Here is a 23,273-nt window from a genome sequence, read left to right on the forward strand (position 1 = left end):
ACCAACACCCCCAGTTACCATACATTGAGTGTGACTTAGTCACATGATTAAATGGGACCTACTTAGAATGGGCAAGATTGCGGGTCCCTGGGCACCCCTAGGTTGTGCACGAACAATCCCACACATGAGGACTCCACCCCGTGGTCTAATCACCCCCACAACTCCCACCTTCAACACCACATTGGGGGCTGGGTTTCAAAATGAATCTGGAGAAACACAAACATTTTGTTTATGGTACATGGTCTTCTTCAGATTAAGTAATTTACTAGAACTCAGACTCAAGAAAGTGTTGTATTCATGATTCTCGCTTTATTATAAAGGGTACAAATCAAAAGCAGCCCAATGAAGAGACACACAGAGCATCACCTAAGGGGGTCCCAGAGGCAGAACTTGGTTCCCTCCCCCTGTGGATCAGGGAGCGTCACCCTCTGGGTACAGCAATGCAGTTGGTAGAGTTTCAGTGTCCAGACTTTTTGGGGGCCTCCATGGGCAAGACTGACTGACCCACTAGCCACAAGATCTGACTCAGCCTCTAGCCCCTCTGGGTCAGGGTGGCTCTAAATACCATCCCCCTAACTCTTGCCTGTTCTTTCTGATGTCAACCCCCATTCTGAGACATCTCAACCCCCAGCCTAAATCCAAGGGACACACTTGGACTTGAGTGAGTCACTCCTGCCACTGTCGGATTCTGTGGGTACAGCACTAGCCCTCCAGGACCCAGGCCAATTCTTTTGTAACCGTCTCAAGTCTACACAGCCTGCAACTCCTAATGCAAACAAGGATCATACCCACTGAATGTGGTCCGCACTTGGCCAGGACTGTTTTTTGTCCTGTCTTTTTAAACATTTTATTATAGGCAATTCCCAACATACACAACAATAGAAAGAATAAGGTGAGCTCTGACATTCCCATCAATGCCTTGCTGATTAGCAGCAAATGGGATACCTTTCTCATACCGCCCCCACCTTCCCCTTGCCCCATCCTCAGAAGTTCTGCAGCAAAGCTCACAAGGTCTGGGAACCCTTTATCAAAAGCTTCTTGAGGGTGCCAAACCCATAGCAGGCCCCTAATCTGCAGATCTGCTGATGTCTCAACCCCTGGGTGCAGCTGGGAGGGGCGGTGGGGGGGTGGTTGGGGACACCATTTTCCACAAGCACTAGGACGCAAGAAAGAAACCAAACACTGCTTTGTTATAGTCAACCAGCCTTGGCCCTAGTATTTCCTAGGATTTCAAAAGATCTGTCTCTCAAGCCTGATTATCTTCTAAAGAATCAACTCTAAAAAAGAAAGATCAAGAAATAACAGCTCAAATAGCCCTAAATTAAAACCAATAGTGAGGAAAAGAGGAGAATAAGATTCTATATTAGTGCAAGTGACAGATCGCAGATTTACTTCAGAGTAAAAAAGATGAAAGTCAACCAGTCTTGACTAACACAAGAAATCACTTTGGTGTATCACACCAGCACTGACGCCTGGCTTTGAGATTGTAATTCTATGTCAGTGTTTCTGGGAATTTCCAATACTTCCCTAGACTAGGAGGGTTGTTCCCTCACACACTCTTAAGCAGCAGCTCCTCTATTACGGGATGGCAAGAGCGGTGAGTGGATTCATCCTCTTATCTTGCATCTGACTTACTCTACAGAATAAGTCAATGACTACAAAGGCCCCCCCTCCCCAACTCTCAGACTTTAGGGTTGGGGAACAACCTTGAATGGGAGGGGGAGGTGTAAGGTCAAGACAGCAGGGGTACAAGCCTCAATTCACATCTCCAGAGCGCCCTGCACCGGACTCAGCTTGGGGTACCTGCTTGCCTCGCTCATAAACAGAGGGGCCCACTGAGCTTCCCTACCTGAGCTACCTGCAAGGAAGCGCCCTCTCTACTGCCTGCCTCACTACGGAGAAGCCAGAACAGGACCTGGCTTCATCTTTGGCATTCTCTTCCTCTAAACCCTGCTGTTTCCCAAGTATGAACTGGCTTCAGACAGGGTTTTTATTTCATATCAATGAAGATGCTTCTGAACATCTCTAAAAGCAGAGAAGAATCTCTGAAGTTTTTTTCCACGTAGTAAAATAAGAAAACATTTAAAATCCACATTTCAGCTACTGCACGGATATCTTCCCTACAGACACACTCTCCCAAGGCAGAGAGAATCCTGATCAGAGCTGACCCAAATCAACACATCTGTTGGGAACACCAAGTGCCCTGACCTGGGCCTGACCTGAGCACCACTGAATCCAGCCCAAGGCCACGGAATTCCAGCCCAAGGCCACGGAATTCCAGCCCAGAAGCATTCAGTTCTCAAGCATGCATATGAAAATGTCTGGGGCCCCACTTTGCCAACACTGACATTTTCCATAACCCAAGTAGCCTGGCTTGAGCTTCTCTCTTGAGAAAGGCCACAGGTCAGGTCTCCCGCTTTGGGGATGGGAACTGATGTGCAGACATCAGAATAGAAGGAATTCTGGAAAATCCCAGCAATGCATTCACTCCTAAGGTTATGTTCACTCCACAGAAGCCTTGCAGGAAATATAACCCTTTGCACTATTTGGCTACTGTGTGTGCTAAGAGCTGTGGTCCTTAAAGTCCCTGACCTGCCTGCTTGGCCAATGCACATCTGGAAGACAGCAGTGGGGGCTGCTGACAGGCCCTGACTCAGGCGGAGTGACGAGCAACATGAGTCTACCTGAGGCCTGGGAGGAAAGTGGCTGTTGTCATGAAGGCCAAGAGGCCCTTTGGGTCACAGTCACCCCAGCAGGTAAATAACTGTAGTCCCTAGACCTGGCTGGCAGCTGCCTTGGATATCATGCTGAGCTGTCCAGGCTTGACCTTGGGTCACAGGGGCCTGCCTCCTCCTGCCAGTCCAGCATCTCCCTCACCATCCTGGGGAGGGGAGGTTGCCGCGGAGCGTCAGCCATAAGAAGCAAGATGCTCTAATAAGAGGGAAACCACATTTCCGCTAGGTCAGGTTAGGTTTCCACTTACCAGTGGAGCTCCTTACCCCAAAACCTAGGCTACTGGAAGGCTCCAGCGCAGAGCCAGTGTGGGGTCTCTGCTTGACTTTGAATCTTATTGGACCTGGGTCACCTTGACTTTGAATCATAACACAGTCTAGGCAAATTTGGCTCATGGTGTGAAATCTCAGACTGAAAAAGCTTCCTGCCTGAGTAACCATTTGGAAACCTCGGATGGGGTGGTGAGGGAGGCAGCTCAGGAAGAGGAGCTGGGCTATTTTCCCAGGAAGAAAAAGAACATGCTTCCTTGGGAAACTGGGTGGACCTGCTGGGAGAGGTGCCCTCCGAGCACAGGAAATGGCTGAGAGCCTCAACATACCCTCCACCTCCCCGCCCCTACATGCACGCACATGGAGTGGTGAATCACACTGAAATTCAACGATTTGCAATTTTTTAAATTCTAGAATTGAATAGCTACATAGCGAAATTTTCAAAGCAGGTGAGCTGCTCCAGAGAGCAAAGGGGCACGCACCCAAAAGCTCACCCCACAGCCCGAGAACAGCCTGCAGGGGTGCAGGTACAAGGGAGGGCCACAAGGACTTACCCCCAGGCCCCTGTCCCACCACCCAGCAGCCCGGAGAGCTACCAGAAGATGGGGGGAGGCGGGGCTGAGGTCGCCCTGTCCTGTGTACCAGGAAGTCAAAACACGTCCTGGCTCACAACACTGTCATCCCCACCCCTTTCTCAGTCGCCCTCCTCTTGGCCAGTCTTCCCCATCCTCTCACCTGCCAAGTCCCCTCCATTCTTTTGATTCTTGGGGACTGTCAGGGAAGTTCTCTAAGAGATTTGATTTGCAGTGAGTTCACTAAAGTCTTGGGGGCCCCATGGCAGTGCCAGCGGAGGGCCTGGCTACTTGGAGTTGCAGATGGAGAGCATGGTACCGGCCGAGAACACCCAGAAGGCCGGGTACACAGCTTCAGTAAAGTCCGCCCTGAACTTGTACATCAAGTAAATCTTGTCAGCGACCCCAAAGAAAATGACAAAACCGTGGTCGCAGTTGAGAAGGACACCGACCCGCGTGGTTTTGGTGGAGGGCAGGGTTTTCTCCACGTTGTTGTGCCAGGCAGAGATCTTGTTGTTGAACCACTCCACACACCAGGAAGCGCTGTTGCGGCCGAGCCTGCTCCCCGGGCCCTCCCTCTCCATGCTGCCGTAGCAGATGCCCACGCCACAGAAGCTGTTCTTCTGCAGCTCCACCTCCCAGTAGTAGATCCCCTTCTTGTAGCAGTGCAGGCCCATCACCTGAGAGGAGGACACGAACCTCTGGGGGTGCAGCCGGTAGTTCTGAGGGGTGTCAGCCACAGACGCTTCGGTGTAGTTCCCAGACAGAGCCACCTTGTTGTGGCAGGTGTTGTAGTCCAAGATGACTTTTGTGGAATCTAAGGAGCGTGACCCCGAGGAATCAGTTGCAAGGAACCCAAAGTGGGGTCATTTTGAAATCTCTCCCCGGTATTACTCACCTGTGTACCCACCCGCCCATCCTGGCTGGCCAGCCAGCCACTGTCCACTTGTCCAACCACCAATATGGCCATTTGTCCACCTGTCAGCTGCCCATCTGTTTGTCTATTCATTCACCCCAAGCCAATGGCCAAGCAGCTGCCTCATGCCAGATTCAGTGCAAGAAGCACAACTATGAAGCCCAGCGACGCGGGGTCCGCTTCAGGGAGTTGACCCTCCGGCGAGGCAGGCCAGCCCGGCAGCAGCGACGCTGGCCACCCCGGCACCGCGGGAAAGTGCGGTGCTACCCGAGTCTTGGGACACAGACCCCAGGCTACTGGTTCTACTTGGGGGGCAGAAGGGCACAGGGGAACAACTCCGAGCTGCAGAAGAGGGAAGATGGCGGTGGGCACAAGCGGGAGGCCATGGAGATGTGAAATATGGGTGTGGGTGAAAGAGGAAGGGCAGGGGGGCCCTAAAAGGACCTTGCTGGGAGACTCGGAGGAAACAGGCTAGAGGGTGACTGGGGGTCGGTGGGACTCGAGTCGGGTGGTGGCTCGGGCAGGAAGGGTTAACGAGACAGAGCGGTGGCGCTGAAACATCAAGCCGCTGTTACTCGCAGAGGCCACTGCTAACCTGAGGCAGAGGGGGCAGGGGAGGGGGCAGACGGCTAACCTGGGGCGAAGCTGGGGCGGCCAGAGGTCTGACCAGGTAGGATGAGATTTAGATCCCTGGCCTCTCACCCCAGGGAGCCTGAGAAACATGCAGATTTGAGTGCATATTAGGTGCTGTGTGGGCATCAGGGATTTTAAGAAAACTCCCAGGGGGATTCTAACATGAACCTCAGTCAAGAACCACCCCTGCAGATCACCATCAGGACTGTATTTTCCCAAACTGCCCTCAAAAGGATCACTGAGGAAATGGGATCACCCCACCGCTCTGTGCTCTCCCTGAAGCCTGTCCGTCAGAACTGGCACCAGTCCCAGGAATTTGTATTCTTAACCAGAATTCAGGTGAAAGGGGGAAGGGAGGGCAAGGCAGAGCTGTGGCCAAGAAAGCTTGCTGGTTTGGCCGGTTTTGTTTTGTTGCTTTGCTTTCGTGATAAGGGTTGTGCCAGGGAGGCCCTAGGAGAGCCAGGGCAGGAGGAGAGGTGGGAGAAAGCCTAGGGGACAGCTGAGAGGGGGGCTCAGATTCCAGAGCAAGCGGAGGGGCCACGGAGCGGAGGAGACCTGAAGGGGGCAGGGTGGGGGCGGGGGGCTCTCTGTGAGGCGGAGAGCAGCTGGGGCTAGGAGACTGCAGTGCGGCCACAGGAGGGTTTGAGAATAGGAGGGCAGTGACGGAAACCAGAGCCGACCACCCAGGGGTGTCTCCAGTGGAGAAAGGGGTGCTCTGTGTTTGGGCGTGAGCCAGACTAGACAGCAAGAAGGGACTCAGTGGACTGCTGTGGAATTTAAGCTGGAAGACAGGGAGGTAAAGAAAAGCCAGTGATGATGGAGCTAGCACAGGTGCGGCAAAGTGGAGCACAGGTAAGTCACAGGCCCAGTGAGAGGCCCACCCACTGCCCCTCCCGAGAGAGCGGGACAGGGAGACCGAGAACCTGAGAGAAGGTACTCACACTCCAGGAGCTCGGCCCTGGACTTGGCCAGGAAGGCCTCCAGGACCTTGGCCTTGAGACATATTGCATTTGGCGGCGGGGGAATTGATTTGGTTGCACCTGCGTGAGGGAACAGAGCACCGTTTTCAGTACAAACTAAGAGTGAACACCCACAGCCCTTTTGCCGACAGAAACTCACCCCCTGGGACTGGTTTGAACATCGCTGCTGTGAATTCTACGGGTATGGAGGGGAGAACCTTGCTGAGAGAGGCGGCGGCGGCGGCAGCAGCAGTGGCTGGGGATGAGAGGGAACGTGAGCGGGAGACATGACAGAGTGGCCTGCTGGCCGCTGACCACCTTCCATGCAGACAGTCAAAAACCACTGCACAGACACACACCCAGACAGCCAGAGTGACAGGTGAATCTAGACAGAGCTAGCCTGGGCGGTACCTGTCCTCACCCCCAACCTCACCCCCAGCCCTTACAACTAATAATCCTAGAACTTGGCACCCAGAACCCTGGTGCCCAGGTCCCTGTCAGCATCTAGTTCTGCAAACCAGCAGTCTCCAGAAACAAAAAGATGCAGAAATGCTTAACTTACGAGGTTTCTTGACTTTCTTTTCTTCTTCTGAAAAAGAAAGTTTTCAGCATTAAGGTATTTTGAAGCAGAAGAAAATGAGACTTTCAAAATCGACAATCACGCGCATGAAAGTGACCACTAAAAACAAAGCCAGGTGTCTTGACTTGAAAAATATAAGGGGCAAATAGAACAAGTAGACGAACCTGTGGGCATAGAAACTCCCATTAGAGGTTATGGGCGAGGGATTGACTAATAAAGAACAGGAAGAAATTTTCAGGGCCAATAGTAGTTTTTTTTTTTATGTATACAGAACTGGGGTACAGGCCAGGGGTGCAGGGGGTGAGTGATCCACCAGAGACAGAGTGGGGAGCACAAAAGGCAGGTGGATTGAAGTACACTGCTGAGGGGAGCAGCAGAGAGGCAGGAGAGGTCTGCTGTGCCCTGTGGGTCAGCTCCTGGATCGGGGATCCAACTCGTGCTGCGTTGCAACCCACTGCACCCCCAGGGAGGCCCAAGTAGTCTTTATCTCGATCGGAGGAACAGTGACATAAACATGGGCACTACCAACGCATGCATTTGTCAAAACGTATCCAAGTGTACACTGAAGATTTATGTTTTGTAAGTTGTTATCGCCATAAAGTAAGAAATGCCCTCTCCAACCCAGAAAAGTCCACCCAAAAAAATGTGTTTGTAAAGTACAACAAGCTCTTAAGAAAGGTCTGGAGTGTGTCCCTCCAGGAACTGAGTTCAGCTAAAACAGTGGTTTTCAAAGTGTGGGCCTCAAACCAACAGTATCGGCATCACCCAAGAACCCGTAGGAAATGCAAATTACGCACTCCCCACACCTGCTAAACCTGAGCGTCCAAGGGGCAGGCCCAGCAGGCTACAGTGCAAGCCTCCCGGCAATTTCAATCCATACTCAAGGCTAGAAGATTTTGGGTTCCCCCTTTCCACCTTCCCCATGCTGGCATGAGGGAGGGGTGTTAGGGACTTATTCCTTCTTGCAGGATGCTTTACGTTACAGATGTGCCCCTCTCTCAACTGCTCTCCTCCAATGTCCCCACCACACTCCCTCAAGGTCCCCACTAGGCCCACAGGCCCCCACCACTGCTCCCTCTCACTTCAGGGCCCTTCTCTCCTCAGAAGTTGCCCGTCCTTCGTCTCTGCCCCATTCCTCCTCTTCCCAACGGTTCCCTTCCCTCTGGGAGGGCATCTTGGGAGGACTTCAGATGAGGGTACAGGGCCCCTGTCCTGGTCCCCACAATTCTCAGTTTTATCGACACTGCTCCCCACCCTATTTCCCCATCTCTGATGACTTATTTGATCCATTTTCTACAGAGAAGCCTCACGCATTCCTGTTCACGGCCAGGGCCTGCCTGCGCCCAGCACCACTGCTCAGGCCGAGTGTGCCTGTGGTCTGGGGCCACGGTAAGGAGGTTTTTGAAGAAAATGTCTGACTTTTCACCCAGTCCTTCCTGCCCCCTTCCCCAAAAAGTGCCCCCTTGAGATTTTCCAGCTCAGCCAAGCATCCCCTCCCTTTTACACCAGACACCCAGACCGACTCCCCACACATTTGCCTCCTAGAGGCCACTGAGCCCTACAAACACCCCCGAGTTCTCTCGCCAGCCGCCCTCATTCGCAGAGACTTCAGGGAGAAACAGTAGACAGCAGGTCTGCGGGTATTTATAGCTTTGAAAGAACTTTCCCAATCAGTACTCTACAAGGACCAGGTGAGGCCGATATCGCTATGGTTCCAATTTGACAGGAGAAAACTGAGGCCTGGTCTTGCCCCAGCCCCTCTCAAAAGCACAAGCCTCTCAACCAGGTGACGTCACACCCAAGGGGGCAGAAACTGATTCTGGGGGAGGAGTAATGAAAAGCATCTTAGTCGCTGTGTAAAAGTACAAACATTGGCAGATATGCCATATATATGTGGTGTTAAAATGTCACGGGTGGGACAATTAAGAAAAAAGCTTTCTGAAATGCCTGGGGTGTGGGGCTGTGGGGGAGGTGAGCAAGGGGAAACTTCAAAAAGTTCTAGGACCACTGCCCTCCCCCCCCCCCAGGGGTACCACCCAAGAACCAAACCTTGGGGTCAAAAATTGTCCTCAAAACAAGCCAGCCCTGGGCAGCTGTGCTCCTACGCAGCAGCCATGGGCTCCGCCCCACCCCTGGTGACCTGCAGGGCTGGGCCATCGGGAAGGAGCAGCTCCTCTCCCAGCTATAAATACCCGCAGACCTGCTGTCTACTGTTTCTCCAGCTGCCAAGGGGCCCGCGGAGGGCGACTTACTGGGGGCCTTCTTCAAGAGGTACGAGGGTTTGTGTGGGGTCGTCGGACGCGGCTCTTCTGGGCCCCCTGTGCCAAAGAAGAAAAGGTTAGTTTCTTTGTTCTTCTGAACCACCCCCAAGGAGTCAGCTCTGGGTGAGCATGTGAAGGCTTTACAAGACAGCCATTGATTGCCACTGACCGTCCTATCTCATCGTTTATAACCAAAGTACAAAAAGGGGCCGGGGCCCTCCTTTCTCTGGGGGGCAGTGCTTTCTCCACCAGCTCCCAACTCCCTGGCCCCTGAACCCTCTCTGAGCTTCGTTCTCTTGGGCGTGCAAAGGCATGGCCCCTCCCTCATGGCTGCTGAGATCAAGAGCCGGATGTGCTGCTATGCAGCTTTTGGAGGGGGAAGGAGAGAGCGAGGGGAGCAAACAGGAGGGTGGGAGGCTGCTGTGACTATACCGGAGGGAGGAACCCTGTACCGTCCAAACACTAGCAAGGAAGTAAAATAGTGGCACTTCTATAACAATTAAAAAGATGCGGCACTCGCTGGTGGCGCAGCGGGTTAAGGCGCAGCTCTGTGAAGCTGGCTGCTGCCGCCTCAGTACAGATTCGATCCTGGCCCTGGGGCTGACCCACATGGCGCGGCAGGACTCTCCTGTCTCGCCCGCTGCTCCCCTCAGCAGTGTACTACTTCATTGGTCTGTCTGTTCTGTTCTCCACTCTGACTCTGGTGAACCCTCTCACTGTTCCTGCACCTCTGGCCTGTACCCCAGTTCTGTATAAATAAATAAATCTTAGTGCTGTGTTTTAACCTGCTGCGCTACCAGAGAGGGCCCTAAAAAGATGCCTGGTGTGTAAGAGAGCTCAGTCAACAGTAGTTCCTTCCTCCTGGGTTCTTCTCAGCCCTCTGCCCCTAGACCAGTGATCACTGATGAAGCAGGGAAGGGAATATGCATGGCTGAGTCACTGACAGCTTGGCCCTCTACCTGATCCAAGCCACACCTGTATCAGAGACCCTTCTCAAGGATCAGCTTGCTAAGCTGAAACTCAAGCCCAGCCCCTGCATCACACAGCAAAGATCCGTGTGTGTCAGGTACTGTGCTGGGCACCGTGCTGGGTGAAAACACAGACCTCCCAGAAATTACAACCTGGTGTGAATAGCAAAGAGTAAAATAACAGATGTGCAAAGCGATGATAAGGACCCAAGTGTGAGGAATGGGCTGGTAACAGGGGAGACTTGCTGAGAAGTTTAATGTTTCAACTGAGTGAAAAGTAGGAGGAATCGACTGCCTGGTGAAGTCGAAGCCTTCAGCAAGAAGAGCATCTACAAAAGCCCTGAGACAGGAAGCTTAGCATAGGAGACTGAACACAGCAATGCACGGAAGGAGGGGCATCTTAGGATAATCAAAGCCTGACCTTGCAGGCCAGGGTCAAAACTGTGGTCTGTGATCCAAAAGCAACGGGCATCCCCTGGGAGCAGAGAAGAGACAAAGGTGCTAGGAGCCCAGCTTTGCATCCCGAGCATCCTCTGTCTGCTGTGGGAGAAGATGCAGAGGGACTGTTAAGGAAGCTGCCCCAGATAATGACAACAGAAAGCAGTAGAATCATGTCAAGTGGACTACTGATGGATCAAATTAGAGGGAAGTAAAGTGGGGCAAGAATTCCCCAAAGTGGGGCCTCCCTGATGAAGCAAAGGGTTAAGTCTCAGCACTACAGAGCTCTCTGCAGCCACTGCAGCAAGAGCTCAATCTGTGGCCAGGGTGCTGACCCACATGGCGCTGCAGACCTCTCCTGGCCAGTCCACTGCTCCCCTCAGCAGTGGATTTCACGAGATCTGTCTGTTCTACTCCCCACCCTGTCTCTGGTAAATTTCCTGGCACCTTCGGTCTGCACCCAGCTCTCATAGGCATAAATAAATAAATCTTTAAAAATCTTAAAAATAATTTCCCAAACTAATCATCCCCCTTAAATACAATGACAACCCAGCATTCATTCAGCTCCCTCTGGGTCAGCCCCAAGATCACAGACAGAAAGAGCCCACTCAGAAATCCCCATCGTAACCTAAAGCCTCCAAAGTATTGCAGGAAGGACAGTACCAGTCCAGGAAGCAGACTGGCCACTGCCTCCCGATGGAGGCAGTTGTTTCAGGACCTCCCCTCCAGCCCCTGCCCCTTCCCAAGTCCAGGGGTGTCCTCTCTCCTACCCCAAAGGAGGGGACACTTCCATATAAGGTTCCCCAGAGGGACAGTGGAGATTGCTGGTAGTTACCTGAGCCGGTGGGTTCCTTGGGCTTGCCCTGGCACTGCTTTGAACACTGCTTCAGCTGGTTTTTAAGGTCTGAAGCATCCTGGCAGATGACCTTTATCAGCTCGTGATTTAGCTCCACCTTGGGGATGTAGACAGGCTTCGTGGTGACTCCCTGCAGTTTTGCTGCTTTCTAAAACAAGTCAGGGATTAGTGCAGGCAGTGCCTGTGAAGCAAGAGCCACTGCAGCCAGAGGGCTGCTTCCCTGAGCCCCTGGGTGCTCTGTGCAATCAGCCATGTCAGAGTACAGGTCAGCGGTCACAGGGTTAAGTGCCACTCTGGTGCTCCAAGGGCCCCCTCCCCACCCCCCCACTCCCCGAGAGAACCACCCTCCCACCCCTTACAGATGGGAAACTCAAGTCTAGAAATGACAAGGGCCCAGAACTCTGCCAATCAAAGATAGGGACAAAATTGTCCAGTCTCTCAGTCCCCTCTGGGGTGCTTTTCTAGCCCTCCAGCTGTGGCTGAAAAAGCACAGCGCACTCAACCATCTCCATCCCTTGAGCACTGGCTCTGAACACATGCTCTGAAGAAGGACAGCACTGCCTCCGGGGATGAACAGTCAGGAGTGAGCGTGCCAGACGAAACCAACTCCATCCCGCCTGAGCGTGGGTGAGCAGCTGGTGCTCCTGGCCCTGCGGCACCTTCCCCACGGCCTGCAGCCGGAATGTGGGCCTCTGAGGGCCGGTGGCAGCCACCCAAACGACGGGCCCCTTGGAGCCACATGCCACTTGCTACATGCCTGGCGTGATGCTTTGGGCTACAGGCGCCGGGAAGAAGAAGGGCAGTAAAATAAGGGATAGGCCCCGCCTGAAAGGAACTGGCAGCCTCCACACGGGAAAACAAGCACATCTGAAACAGCATGGTTGGGGCTGCAGCCGTCGTGGGCAACGTGCTGGACACCAGCAATGGCAGAATAACAGCCACGTTATTTCCACGGAAAACGGGGCAATGAGCTGCCTGGCAGAAACAACACGGTTCTCTTGGTGGAGAAGGGTGGCCGTGGCTTCCCCAACCAGGGCCTGAGTGTCCGAACCATGGGCTGGGGCGGTGGTGGCAAGAAACCAGGCTGCTGGTCACCCAGGCATCACGTGGGCCTGCCTAAGGAACAGGATACGTAGAAGGGCAGAGGGGAGTCCGGGCAGTTGAAAGATGCCTCCAGGGCCTGAGCGGGGGAGGGAGGGGGGAGGGAAGGAGGGACATGCACATGCAACAGGGACTCTCTAAGATGACCCCCCAAGACCTTCCCCTGACCAGGGTACGCACCCCATCTACTCACTTCCCCCTGAATACAGGCAAGGTGGTGGTGAATATATCACACCTGTGACTAGGTTATATCACATGGCAAAGCTGAAGGAATTGAGACCCCAAGTCTGTTTGTTTAGAGTCAATCAAAAAAAAAAAAGTGATTACCCTCAGTGGGCCTAGCCGAATCAGGCAAACGTCCTTAAAAGCGGAACTGGACCTACCTAGAGGGGAATGTTTCCAGTGGCTTTGAAGAAGAAAGCGGTTAGGTTGTGAGGCAAGACTCAGTTCACAGCCGGAAAGAGAGCAGGGACCCAGTTCTTGGACCACAAGACACTGAATTCTGCCCACAACCACAGGAGCTTGGAAAACAATCCCAAGCTCCAAAAGGAAAGCAGCTCAGCCGACACGCAGACTGCAGCCGGGGCCAGGGGCCCCCCAAAGTCACACCCTGATGTCGGAGCCACAGGCATCATGAGATGAGTGTGTGTGATAAGCCTGAGTGTAGACATGGTCGTGCAGCCCAGAGTAAGAATACTGGGTGTCTTAGGGATGCTGACGGCCCCACTCCTTGAGGGTCCCAGGGCACCCATAACGGACACAGTAACAGGAGGCAGAAACTCTTTGATGACATCCGCCAGACCCACCTCCAGAAACTCAAGCTCGTCCCCCTTAGCCAGAGCAAGTTCAATCTCCTCCTTGAGGTTCTGGATCTCGCTCTTCTTCTTGAGCAGGATCTGGTAGATGCTCTCAAACTTGACAGTGACCCGCTTCTCCTCCTCTTTGATCTTTCGTGTCAAGTTGGCCTCTGAGGCATCAATGACAGCCTTCATTTCCAGGTGTTCTTGGCTAATTTTCTCCACCTTCTTCTGTGCAGAGTCCTAAGCAGGCCAGGAGAAGGGGGCATGTTTCAGGCTGGCAGAAAAGCATGTGGGTGCTGGGGACATGAGGTAAGAGGCTCTCTGATTTGTGTTTCACGGGAGTCACAAATTGGCAAGTGTGTGCGACTTGGTATCTAGTGGCTCTGAAGATGCTCAGACTCAATGACCCAGCAAATCAACCCAAGGAATAAATTCTAGAAAGGTTCTCAGATACCTGCCCCAGAGACACTTGTGAAGACGCTCAGAAGCAGCAGCATTTGAAATAACAAAAACTGGGAACAACCTGCACATCTATTAGCAGAAGATGGTATACAGAGGCTGCAAATTATCCAAAGCTGGAAGCTAAGGAATGCAATGATGCATGGATAAGTATTCACGAGGGAAGGTCGCCTGTGGCGAAGGCATCAGCCTGATGCTGCTACATAAAGTTTAGCAATAAACAGCGGGTAGTATCTCTTGCAAAAGAATGGATACATGCATTGTAAAAGTAAAAAGAAACACATGAGAAAGGGTGAATAAGTTCAGGAGAGTGGGCCCTCCTTGGTGGTGCAACAGGTTACAGTACCACATTGTGAAGCAACCCGCAGCCACTGCAGCACAAGTTCGATCCCCAGCCAGGGAGGTGACCCACATGGTGCGGCAGGCCTCTCCTGTCTCGCCTGCTGCTCCCCTCAGCAGTGTATTTCAGTCAGTCAGCCTGTTCTGTTCCCCACTTTGTCTCTGATGAATCCTCTCACCACCAACACCCCCAACCCTGCACCTCTGGCCTACACCCCAGTTCTTGTATGGGTAATAAATCTTTAAGAAAATGTCAGGATAGTGGTTACTTCTAACAGAGAGGAAGGAGGCTCTAAAAGGGAGAGGCCCAGTGGGGACTTCATCGCATTGGTGATATTTTAATTTTCAGTCTGGAAAGCAGTGCATGGGCCAAATTTTTAGGGGGAAGTATAAGAAGCAGTGTGGGGTAAATGAAGTTATCCGGTTCCGCCTGTCCTCCCCGCCATTAGCATCAGTGATCCACACCTGTGGTCTTGCACACGTGCCTGATGGCGGCACCTTGAGCATGGCCTGGGCACTATGCGTGGGCATACCTGAGCCGAGAGGCTGGCACAGGGCAGTGGCCAGAGGGCAGCAGCAGAGGACTGTGCAGCAGAGTGCAACAGAAACCAGTGGGGAGACCAGAAGAGGATGCCAGAGAAGCCAGAAAGAATGAAGATTTGTGAGGGGCTAGGAGGCCCCCCAGCTACCTGGCCTGCCCTGCACCTGGTTGCCTCACTACAAATGGTGTAGAAATATCATTAAGAGTCTGAAAAAATGGGCCCTCTGGTGGTGTGACAGGTTAAAGCACAGCACTCTGAAGCTGTCCACAGACACTGCAGCACGGGTTAGATGAGCTGGCCCACATGGCGCAGCAGACCTCTCCTGACCCGCCCGCTGCTCCCCTCAGCAGTGGACTTCGTCGATCTGCCTGTTCTGCTCCCCACTCTGTCTCTGGTGAAGCCTCTCACCGCCCCTGAGCCTCTGGCCTGTACCCCAGTTCTGTATGCACAAATAAATAAATCTTTAAAAAAAAATTTAATACAAACAAAAGTTAAATTATAAATGTACAAAACAATTATAATATAGCTCGTGAATATTTTAATATTAATGAAATATTATTAACGACTACATGTGGGAGTGATAGAACTTTGGATGTATTGAGTTAAATAAAATGATTTATGAAGGTTCATTTCAAACAATAAAATTAACTTCAGGTATTACTCAAATTTATCAGCATTCACAGACAGGCTTCCACCACCTGCCCTGATGCACTCATGAGTCTCGAGCTTGCTGCCCACACTGTGTTCCCACTGGCCAACCCTCTTCTTGAAGGTGCAGTGCAGTTTCACTTTATACCTTGGGATAACCTCAATAGCTCAGAATCAAACATATGCTGGCACACAAAGATACACAACAGAGACAGCGTACAGGGAACTCTCTATCCACCGACTGCTTCAGTGTGCATGTTCCTTTCACTAAGAGAATGCTCCAGAGCCTCAGATGGACAAATGTCTGCCTAGCCACATTTCCCAGCCTCCCCTGACGCTACATTTGGTCATGTGATTGAGCTGCTCCCAAAGCAGCATTAAGCAGAAGTGATGGACAACATTCTCCCTGTTCCCCTTTCACAGTCTAGAACAAAGTTGTAATGCTGACCTCACTTCAACCAAAGAGATGAGGCAAACGCCACAGGAAGCAGCAAGAATTGTTGCAATGGAAAGATACTGAATCCCTGAATGATCGTGTGGAACAGAACCACCCCCCTCGCCTGGGTTGTTTGTGCCTGGGTTTGCACAGGGAGCAAAATGAAGATCTATCATGTAATCTGTTTTTATCCGAGTTAGTTAAGTCTCTGAATTCTGGGCGTGAGTTTGTTACAGCAGTGTAATCTGTTACCTAACCAATCCAGGTACTTTTATGTGCAACCTTTCATTTAAGCTTCACAGTCAACTTCAGAAAGTTGTTATCCCATCCTGTGGATAGAAAAAGGAAGACCCAGAGATCTGCCAACGTGATCAGAACATCACAAACCAGCCTGTAACAGCTGGTATTCTAACCCAGATCTCACCTCATCAGCCGTAGCTGATGCTGCAGTACCAGAACCAGCAAGGGTGACGCTTAACTCTGCCACTATGGGTGGACCGACATGAGCCTGGCGCGGGCAGGGCTGAGCCCACCCTGCCAGGAGCCCCTTACCCGCACACTCTGCTGCTTGGCTCTCACGTCCTCCAAGGCCTTGGCTGCGCCGTTGATCTGGCCGTATATGACGGTCAGCTTTTGCTTCATCTTGGCCTGTGGAGGAAACAATCCAGGGTGAGAAACAATCCAGTCCCGCCCTCACCAGCACCCAATACAAGGGAGCACCCCTGAACCAACCCCACAGATATTTCCATCACCCAAATATTGCCTGCTTGTAGCTTTTTCTGGACTTTTTGGCTTGTTTTGTTTTGCTTTCCACATTTTTTTTTAAAAGTATTTATTTATTCATACAGAACTAGGGTACAGGCCAGACGTGTGGGGTGGTGAGAGGATTCACCAGAGACAGAGTGGGGAGCAGAATAGGCAGATCGAGGAAGTACACTGCTGAGGGGAGCAGCGGGCGGGTCAGGAGAGGTCTGCCGCGCCATGTGGTCACCTCCGGGGCAGGCGGGAATCAAACTCATGTGGAAGTGGCTTAAGCTTCTTAGTGCTGTGCTTTAACCCGCTGCGCCACCAGGGAGGGCCTCCACATTATTTTGTTAAAAATTTATTTATGCATGCAAAAGCTGGGGTGCAGACCAAAAGTGTGGGGGGGGAGGCTGGAGGGCGAAATAGAATTCACCAGAGACAGAGTGGGGATCAGAACAGGCAGATCCACTGAAATACACTGCTGAGGGGAGTCGCACGGAGACAGGAGAGGTCTGTTGGGCCATGTGGGTCAGCTCCCTGGACAAGGATCGAACTCGTGCTGCAGTAGCTGCGGATAGCATCACAGTGCTTCACTTTAACCCCTTATGCCACCAGGAAGGGCCCTGTTCCTTTGTTTTGTTCTCTATTTTCTGTATATGGGTGCTGCTAATAGCTTTTGAAACAGTCCGTACTAACTGCCTCTGCTCATCGTTTTGTGGGGGCTGGAGAGGGGGGCGGGGGGGCAACAAAGAAAGAGTCACAGGACAAAAACAAGGAAGGACTCAAAGACAGAACTTTGTTAGTAAATAAGAGGTTAAAAAAATCTAGGGCCAGACATCTGCTGCCATAAATTTCCTTGGCCCATAATGTTTGGGGGGTTTTCCCTGTATTTACTAGTTGTTCCCCAGCCCATGCATTCCTGAGTTATCTCTTTAGAGTTTATCAAGTTAGTCTATGGAAGAAGGGAGTCACAGATCTTGAGGCCAGACTGGGTCATACTGGTGCTACAGGCACCAGTCTCGATGAGACACCCTGGGGCTGTGCCTGAGCCCGGGTGACAGGGCTGCTGCTGATTGGTGCTCGCAATTAGCATGAGAAATGGGTCACTGGGGTAGACAAATGGCCTTTATCCAAGTCTACTCTGCTTGCCTTCTCAGCCAATAGGTTTAATTCCTTTCTTCTCAAGCCTCAGTGCTAAAACCTATGTAGACCCCAAGCCCTGGCAGCTCAGAATCGCTCATGTCCAGGGAGGTCTCCCCAGAGCGCCCCTTCCTTGATCTTTCATTGCTTAATAAGCGCTGACTCCTTGCCTGCCCTCGTAGGTGTCTCTGGGGCCCACTTTTCAGTCTTGAGCAGCAGGTCTCAAGGGCCCTTTCCAGGGCCTGGGAGCAGGACCCTGGATCCATTCCCCCAGTTCCCAGCAGTGGGCAGTAGAGAGTGGCTGGTTCCCTCTCAGTTTGTCCACTCGTGTCATTTGAAAGTGGGATTGGACTGAGAGACCCAGATCCTCTCCCTGGTCCGGTGACGGGGTGTAGTGCAGTGAAGAAATGAGGAGCACAGGGTTTGGAGGCAGAGCGATCAGGGCTCAGTCCTGCCAATCGCCCAGGTGTCTCTCTCAGCCGTTTCCTTAGATACAAGTGTTCCTACCTCACGGGGTTAGCAGAACTAACTGAAGTCACATAAGCCCTCAACACAATGACTGGTTCTTAGTAAGGTCAAACTAATGTCAGCCGGAGCCTCCCTGGTGGTGCAAAGGGTTAAAGTGCATCTGCAGCCACTGCAGCAAGAGTTCCATCCCCAGGCAGGGAGCTGACCCACATGGCCCAGCAGACTTCTCCTGTCTCGCCCGCTGCTCCCCTCAGCAGTGTATTTCAGTGGATCTGCCTGTTCTGCTCCCCACTCTCTCTCTCCCCACTCGGTCACTGGTGAATCCTCTTACTCCACTGCCCCACATCTCTGTATCCCAGTTCTTGTATGCATAAATAAATAAATCTTTAAAAAAGAGAAAGAGATGATAAAACTGATGGAAGAACAGCAAGGCAGCTCAGCTCACACGGAGACAGCTGCTTCAGTAATAGATGAGGTCATGGATCTGATGGAGGAAGGAATGCAGGGGAGGCATCACAAGAGAGTCACACAAAGGGGGTGGGGAGAAGGGGCCAGCCAGCAACTGACTGACACAGCCATAACATCAAGGTCAAAACCTGGTGTCCGGGATGCTCCAGGATGCTTGAATATCTGCAGGAGGTTCCAGCTGATAACAGACTGTTGGGAGCTGTGTCTGAAGCTCAAATCCAAAAGGTGGAAGTTAAGGACATGAAGATGAAGCTCATCAGGAATCTCTTTCAGATTCTATTCAAAGTCAACAACCTAGGCTCTCAGAGAGTGCGCCCCTCCCAGGGAGAGGCTGTCTATATCAGGGCAGTCTCTCCACCAGCACTGGACAGCAGACCTCTGCCCACCTGTGCCTATGCAGGTGCTTCTTTCCACCGTGCTCTCCCTCTGCAGGGCAGCAGCCTCCTGCCTGCCAGTGACCTGTGCCATGCCCAGGAACTCTCCGCACCGACCTCCCCCAGCACACACCGCTCTCCTAACACCACTTGCCTGCAACCATGCAGGTCTCTCTCCCTGCAAACCTGTCCCTTCTGGGGCAGCTTTTCCTGCCGGCTTGTGCCTATGCAAGTGTCTTTTCTCTTCTGTCTCTTCCTAATAAACTTACTCTTTAAATATAATGGAATCTCTGCCTCATGGAGAATCTCGCCGTGTGCCTTGAAAGGGGAGCTCTGGTGAAACCTTTCCCAGAGTGAACCCAAGGACCCCGAACTCCAAAAGACGACATCAGATCCATCTCTCCCACTGGTAACAATCAGATAAGCAGACAGAATACTGGGAAGGAAGTCTGCTAAAAGACAATGGAGGCCCTCCCTGGTGGCACAAGGGGTTAAAGCGCAGCACCTTGAAGCTAGTCACCTGCTTCTGTGTGAGTTCGTGAGTTACATCCCTGGCCAGGGAGCTGACTCATGTGATACAGCAGACCTCTCCTGACACTCCCCCTGCTCCCCTCAGCAGTGCACTTCCCTTGATCTGCCTGTTCGGCTCCCCACTCTATCTCTGGTGAATCCTCTCACTGCCCCTGCACCTCTGGCCTGTACCCCAATTCTGTATGCATAAATAAATAAATCTTAAAAAAAAAAAAAAAAAGAAAATGGAAAGCTAACAAACAGACCAAGATCTGGGAAAGGAAGCCCAGAGAGCTAAGTCTGGCCTGTGGGGCTGTCATCCCAGCCTCGCCTGGGCTCCAAGATACAGCTGGGGGAGTTGTCAGCTTCAGGAAGACACACAAAACCAAAGTCCAAGTTTCACTTGATTAGGCCTAAGTCAGGGATCGGGGCTCCACCCCAGAGAGCAGCTGTAGAGGAGCCTGCTAGTTTCCTGAAACAGAACTGAACTGAATTAAGTTCATTCAGAACTACTACCCCTTAGCCACCTCCAGCATTAGCCAAGGACTCACAGCATTTCTATAAACTTCCATAATCAACATCAGACTCCTACCCCCCAGTTCTGGGGAGATGCTGGGGCACAGAAGGGGCAAGAACAATAACCACCATGATGATAGCACCTTCTATTTATTATTACAATAAGCCAGGCATTGTTCTAGTGTTTCACATGTGCTCATTTACTTACACTGAGGACAACCCCACGGGAGAAATTACCTGCCGCGTAAGGTGATTACCTGCCCCGTAAGGTAAGGGCAGTGAGGCACAGACCCGTTCAGAAGACTTATACCAGGTCACATCCCTAGAACTGCTGTGAGAAGATCCTGGTGTTATAAGTTAGACTGCTGCCCAAACTGAGAACACTAGAAATTAATACAAAACAAAAAAACAAAACCAACATTTACTTCCCCTAACTAGCTGACTCAACTTACTCTGGCCTCCCTTTCACTTTCCTGCCTCTCCCACTCCACTGAAGATATTCAAGGCAAAACCTGACCTTGAATCTGGACACGAACATTCAGGGACATGTACAGGCTGGAAGCTGAACCAAGGTCACCCTAACTCAACCTCAAAAGCCCAAGTCACTGACCATTTACAAACTGACCTCTGTAACAATGCCCTTTGACCTGGCCTTTAACACTGGTGCAGATAAACTGTGGGCCCAGGGCGAGAGGCCGCCTCCTGCCTCGAGGCCTTGAAACTGGAACAGACCTCAGAATGCCAACTGTTTCACCTCCGTGACTGCACCTCTGAAAACTCTAGTTTGAAAATGTGTAATCTTCATTGAATCTATGTATGTGACAGTCTCCCGATGGCAGAGAGGGGCCCACACGGCTTCAGGGGAGAGTGGCCCCCATGCCTTTGACAGCCCCTGAATGAAGCATAGAGAACTTTAATTCCTGAGGATCCCTTTACAGATTGGGGGCTTGAGTCCTCCACATGGGAGTGGCACTTCTCAGCCAGGGATGGCCGCCACCAGCCATGGGCAGCAGCAAGGCTGGAAAAGATTTGTGAAAGGACTCAGCAAGGGAAGGCCTATGACAGGATTAATGTTAGTGATGTGGGGCGGCGGGGAGACGCACAAATAAACGGGGTGTGGGTTCCAGCTCTAGGCTCTGGTGGTGGCAAAACCTGTGTCTTCAGGTAACCCTGAGAAGGGCCCTTAGGGCCTTTAGACAGCAGCCAGCTGCACAGGCCCTGCAAGCTCAATACCCTGAGGCAAAAACTGGGGGCCTACAGCTCCTCCCCCCAGCTCTCCTCTACCCTAGACTCAAGCAACAGAAACATGTAATGTTCATGGCAAAATGCTATTTATAGCATGCCTTATTTAATTTTCATGAGAACTGTCTGAGATAGGTATTACCCTGCTTTATAAATCCCTAGCTAGGAAGCAGAGCCAGAATTCAAACCCAGGCCTCAACATCCAGCTCTGATGGGAGTCTGTCAATCAGCCTCTCTGGGGCCTGCCCACAAGGCACTAAGCCCAGCTTATCTCTTGAGAGCCTTCCAGCACCCTTGGAAGTAGGATGAGAATGTTATCAGTCTCATTTTATAAATGAGGAAGCTGAGGCTCAGAAAATTGCAGTGACTTGCCCTACACCACACAGGTGATATGGGGTAGAGCAGGACTTCTGTTTCCAAAGACAAGGTGTGTTCCAGGTGACAGGTGGAGAGAGCCAGGTAACTGGGCCTGAGATGGCCGTACCTGTGGTCTACTCTCGGGCCTTGTCTGGAAGTCCAGTTTCTGAGATTCAGGGGTTAAGTCCAGAGGAACCCAGCTCGGCTCTAAAGCAGCCCAGACCAGGGCAGGGCTGATGCCCAGTGGCAGAAAGGCCTGCACCCCAGTCCTGGTGCTAACCTCCCAAGCCTCAGAGCCTCTCTTGACAACAGGAGGGCAATCCTGTTGTCCCTGATAATAAGGAACAAAGGAAACCAGGCCACACTCTGGAGCCGAGACTGATGTAACTATAGGTGGTTTGATTACACCACTTCAGTTTCTGCCTTTGATTCCACAGGGGGAAATTGTGATTCCCCCAAACTTAAAACAGTAGGCCTGGAATATCACCAAGGGGCCTCCTTTTACTGACCCTCCATTTCCTGATGAGGGGTCAGGCACAGGGGCCAAATCACACAGCCAGGAGAGAGGCTATGGGGCGGGGGCGTATAAGAGCACCCAACGTCCCTATGGGCCCTTTCCAGGAATTCCAGGGACTCTGGCGACTCTCCTGCGCCTAGTGACCCTGCCGGACATAATTATCCAGCTCGTCAGAGGCAGTTCCACACATGACTTCAAGCCTCCAGGAGTGACACATGCTCTGGACTCTTTAGACCTGGATGTGAGGCGGGTTAACAGTGTAGTCAACCAGCAGGGTCCCCATGCCCACCTGGTCACTTACTGCACCCGCGCAAGGCTGAATTAACTTTTCTGCACCTCCATGTCTCAAAGGTAAAGTGCAACTAATCAGATGCACCACATGGATGCTGACAGGGTTTCACAGGGATTATCCTGTGCTCATCCTTGGTGTTCAGAGCCATCACTGAGCCACATCAGGCAGTACCAGGTTTAAGGCAAGGAACCCCACCTGTGTCTTCAGTGGTCACCCCTGAACCCCACCGGTGTCTTCAGTGGTCACCCCTGTAACATGGTAAGGGGGGAGGCGGAAGGGAGTGTAGACCTTGGATGGCAGATGACACTGTATGCCACCCATCTGGGTCACTGGCATGTCACCCTGTCCCTTCTGTCTGCCCCGGCCCCGAACGCAGGCCCAACAAGGACCACACCCACCCAGCACTACGTGACTCAGCACTGGCAGGCATGCCCACCTCGCAGGTGGGCATGCCACACTACCTCCATCTCGGCCGTGGCCTGGCTCAGGGACACAGGCGAGCAGGTCTTGTGTTCCACCAGACAGACGTGACAGATGCACTCGCAGTGCTCAGAGCAGAAGAACTCCCGCAAGCGGTTATGCTGGGGGCACTTTCGGCGCATCAGGTCGCAGACCGGCGGCTGCAGCGGGTGGTCCCGGAAGGCGGGGCTGTCGAGGTGCGGCTTCAGGTGCTCCTGGCAGAAGGAGGCCATGCACACGAGGCAGGTCTTGACGGCGGTGGCGGTCATGCAGTGGTCGCAGGCCACCTGGCCGGCCACGCTGGGGGTCTGGGTGCGCGCGGGCGGGCTCCAGCCGTCGGGGAGCGCCTCCTGGGCCACCTCGGCTTGCAGGAACTGCTCCACGATCGCGCACAGCACGGTGTTCTTGAGCAGCTGCGGGCGCGTGTGGAAGGCGGTACGACACTGCGGGCACAGGTAAGGCGCGCCCGCAACGGTCCATGTCTCATCCAGGCACGCCCGGCAGAAGTTGTGCCCGCACGGGGTGGTGACCGGCTCCTTGAAGGACTCCAGACAGATGGAGCACGACAGTTCCTCGGCGAGGGTGAACAGCTCCGCCATGGCGCTCCTGGGGGCTCCGGACCTGTGCACGGGAGACGTACCTGCCTGCACTGAGCGATCGCCGACACCGCCTAGGA

General features: G+C 52.6%; 1 protein-coding gene across 1 annotated transcript; it reads right to left on the bottom strand.

Moving 5' to 3' along the window:
- Window positions 1-294: 294 nt before the first annotated feature.
- On the bottom strand, window positions 295-23,273 carry TRIM25 (tripartite motif containing 25). Its single transcript, XM_012726580.1, has 9 exons — window positions 22,600-23,273; window positions 16,063-16,158; window positions 13,093-13,326; window positions 11,165-11,333; window positions 8,915-8,980; window positions 6,645-6,671; window positions 6,243-6,338; window positions 6,065-6,163; window positions 295-4,391 (listed from the first exon to the last, which is right to left on the bottom strand). The coding sequence occupies exons 1-9, from the start codon at window positions 23,194-23,196 to the stop codon at window positions 3,862-3,864; spliced, it is 1,914 nt and encodes a 637-aa protein (XP_012582034.1). The 5' UTR covers window positions 23,197-23,273; the 3' UTR covers window positions 295-3,861.

This window comes from Condylura cristata, unplaced genomic scaffold, assembly GCF_000260355.1.
Source record: "Condylura cristata isolate star-nosed mole 26May11 unplaced genomic scaffold, ConCri1.0 scaffold00017, whole genome shotgun sequence".
NCBI classification, from domain to species: domain Eukaryota; kingdom Metazoa; phylum Chordata; class Mammalia; order Eulipotyphla; family Talpidae; genus Condylura; species Condylura cristata.

Excerpts from the sequence above, each read along its gene's own strand:
- TRIM25 (XM_012726580.1), bottom strand. The coding sequence starts at position 23,196 with ATGGCGGAGCTGTTCACCCTCGCCGAGGAACTGTCGTGCTCCATCTGT. Across the intron at positions 6,672-8,914 it reads CCTCTTGAAGAAGGCCCCCA|AAGAAGAAAAGAAAGTCAAG; the intron begins GTAAGTCGCCCT and ends TTTCTTTTTCAG. Across the intron at positions 6,339-6,644 it reads AAAGAAAGTCAAGAAACCTC|CCACTGCTGCTGCCGCCGCC; the intron begins GTAAGTTAAGCA and ends TCTCATCCCCAG.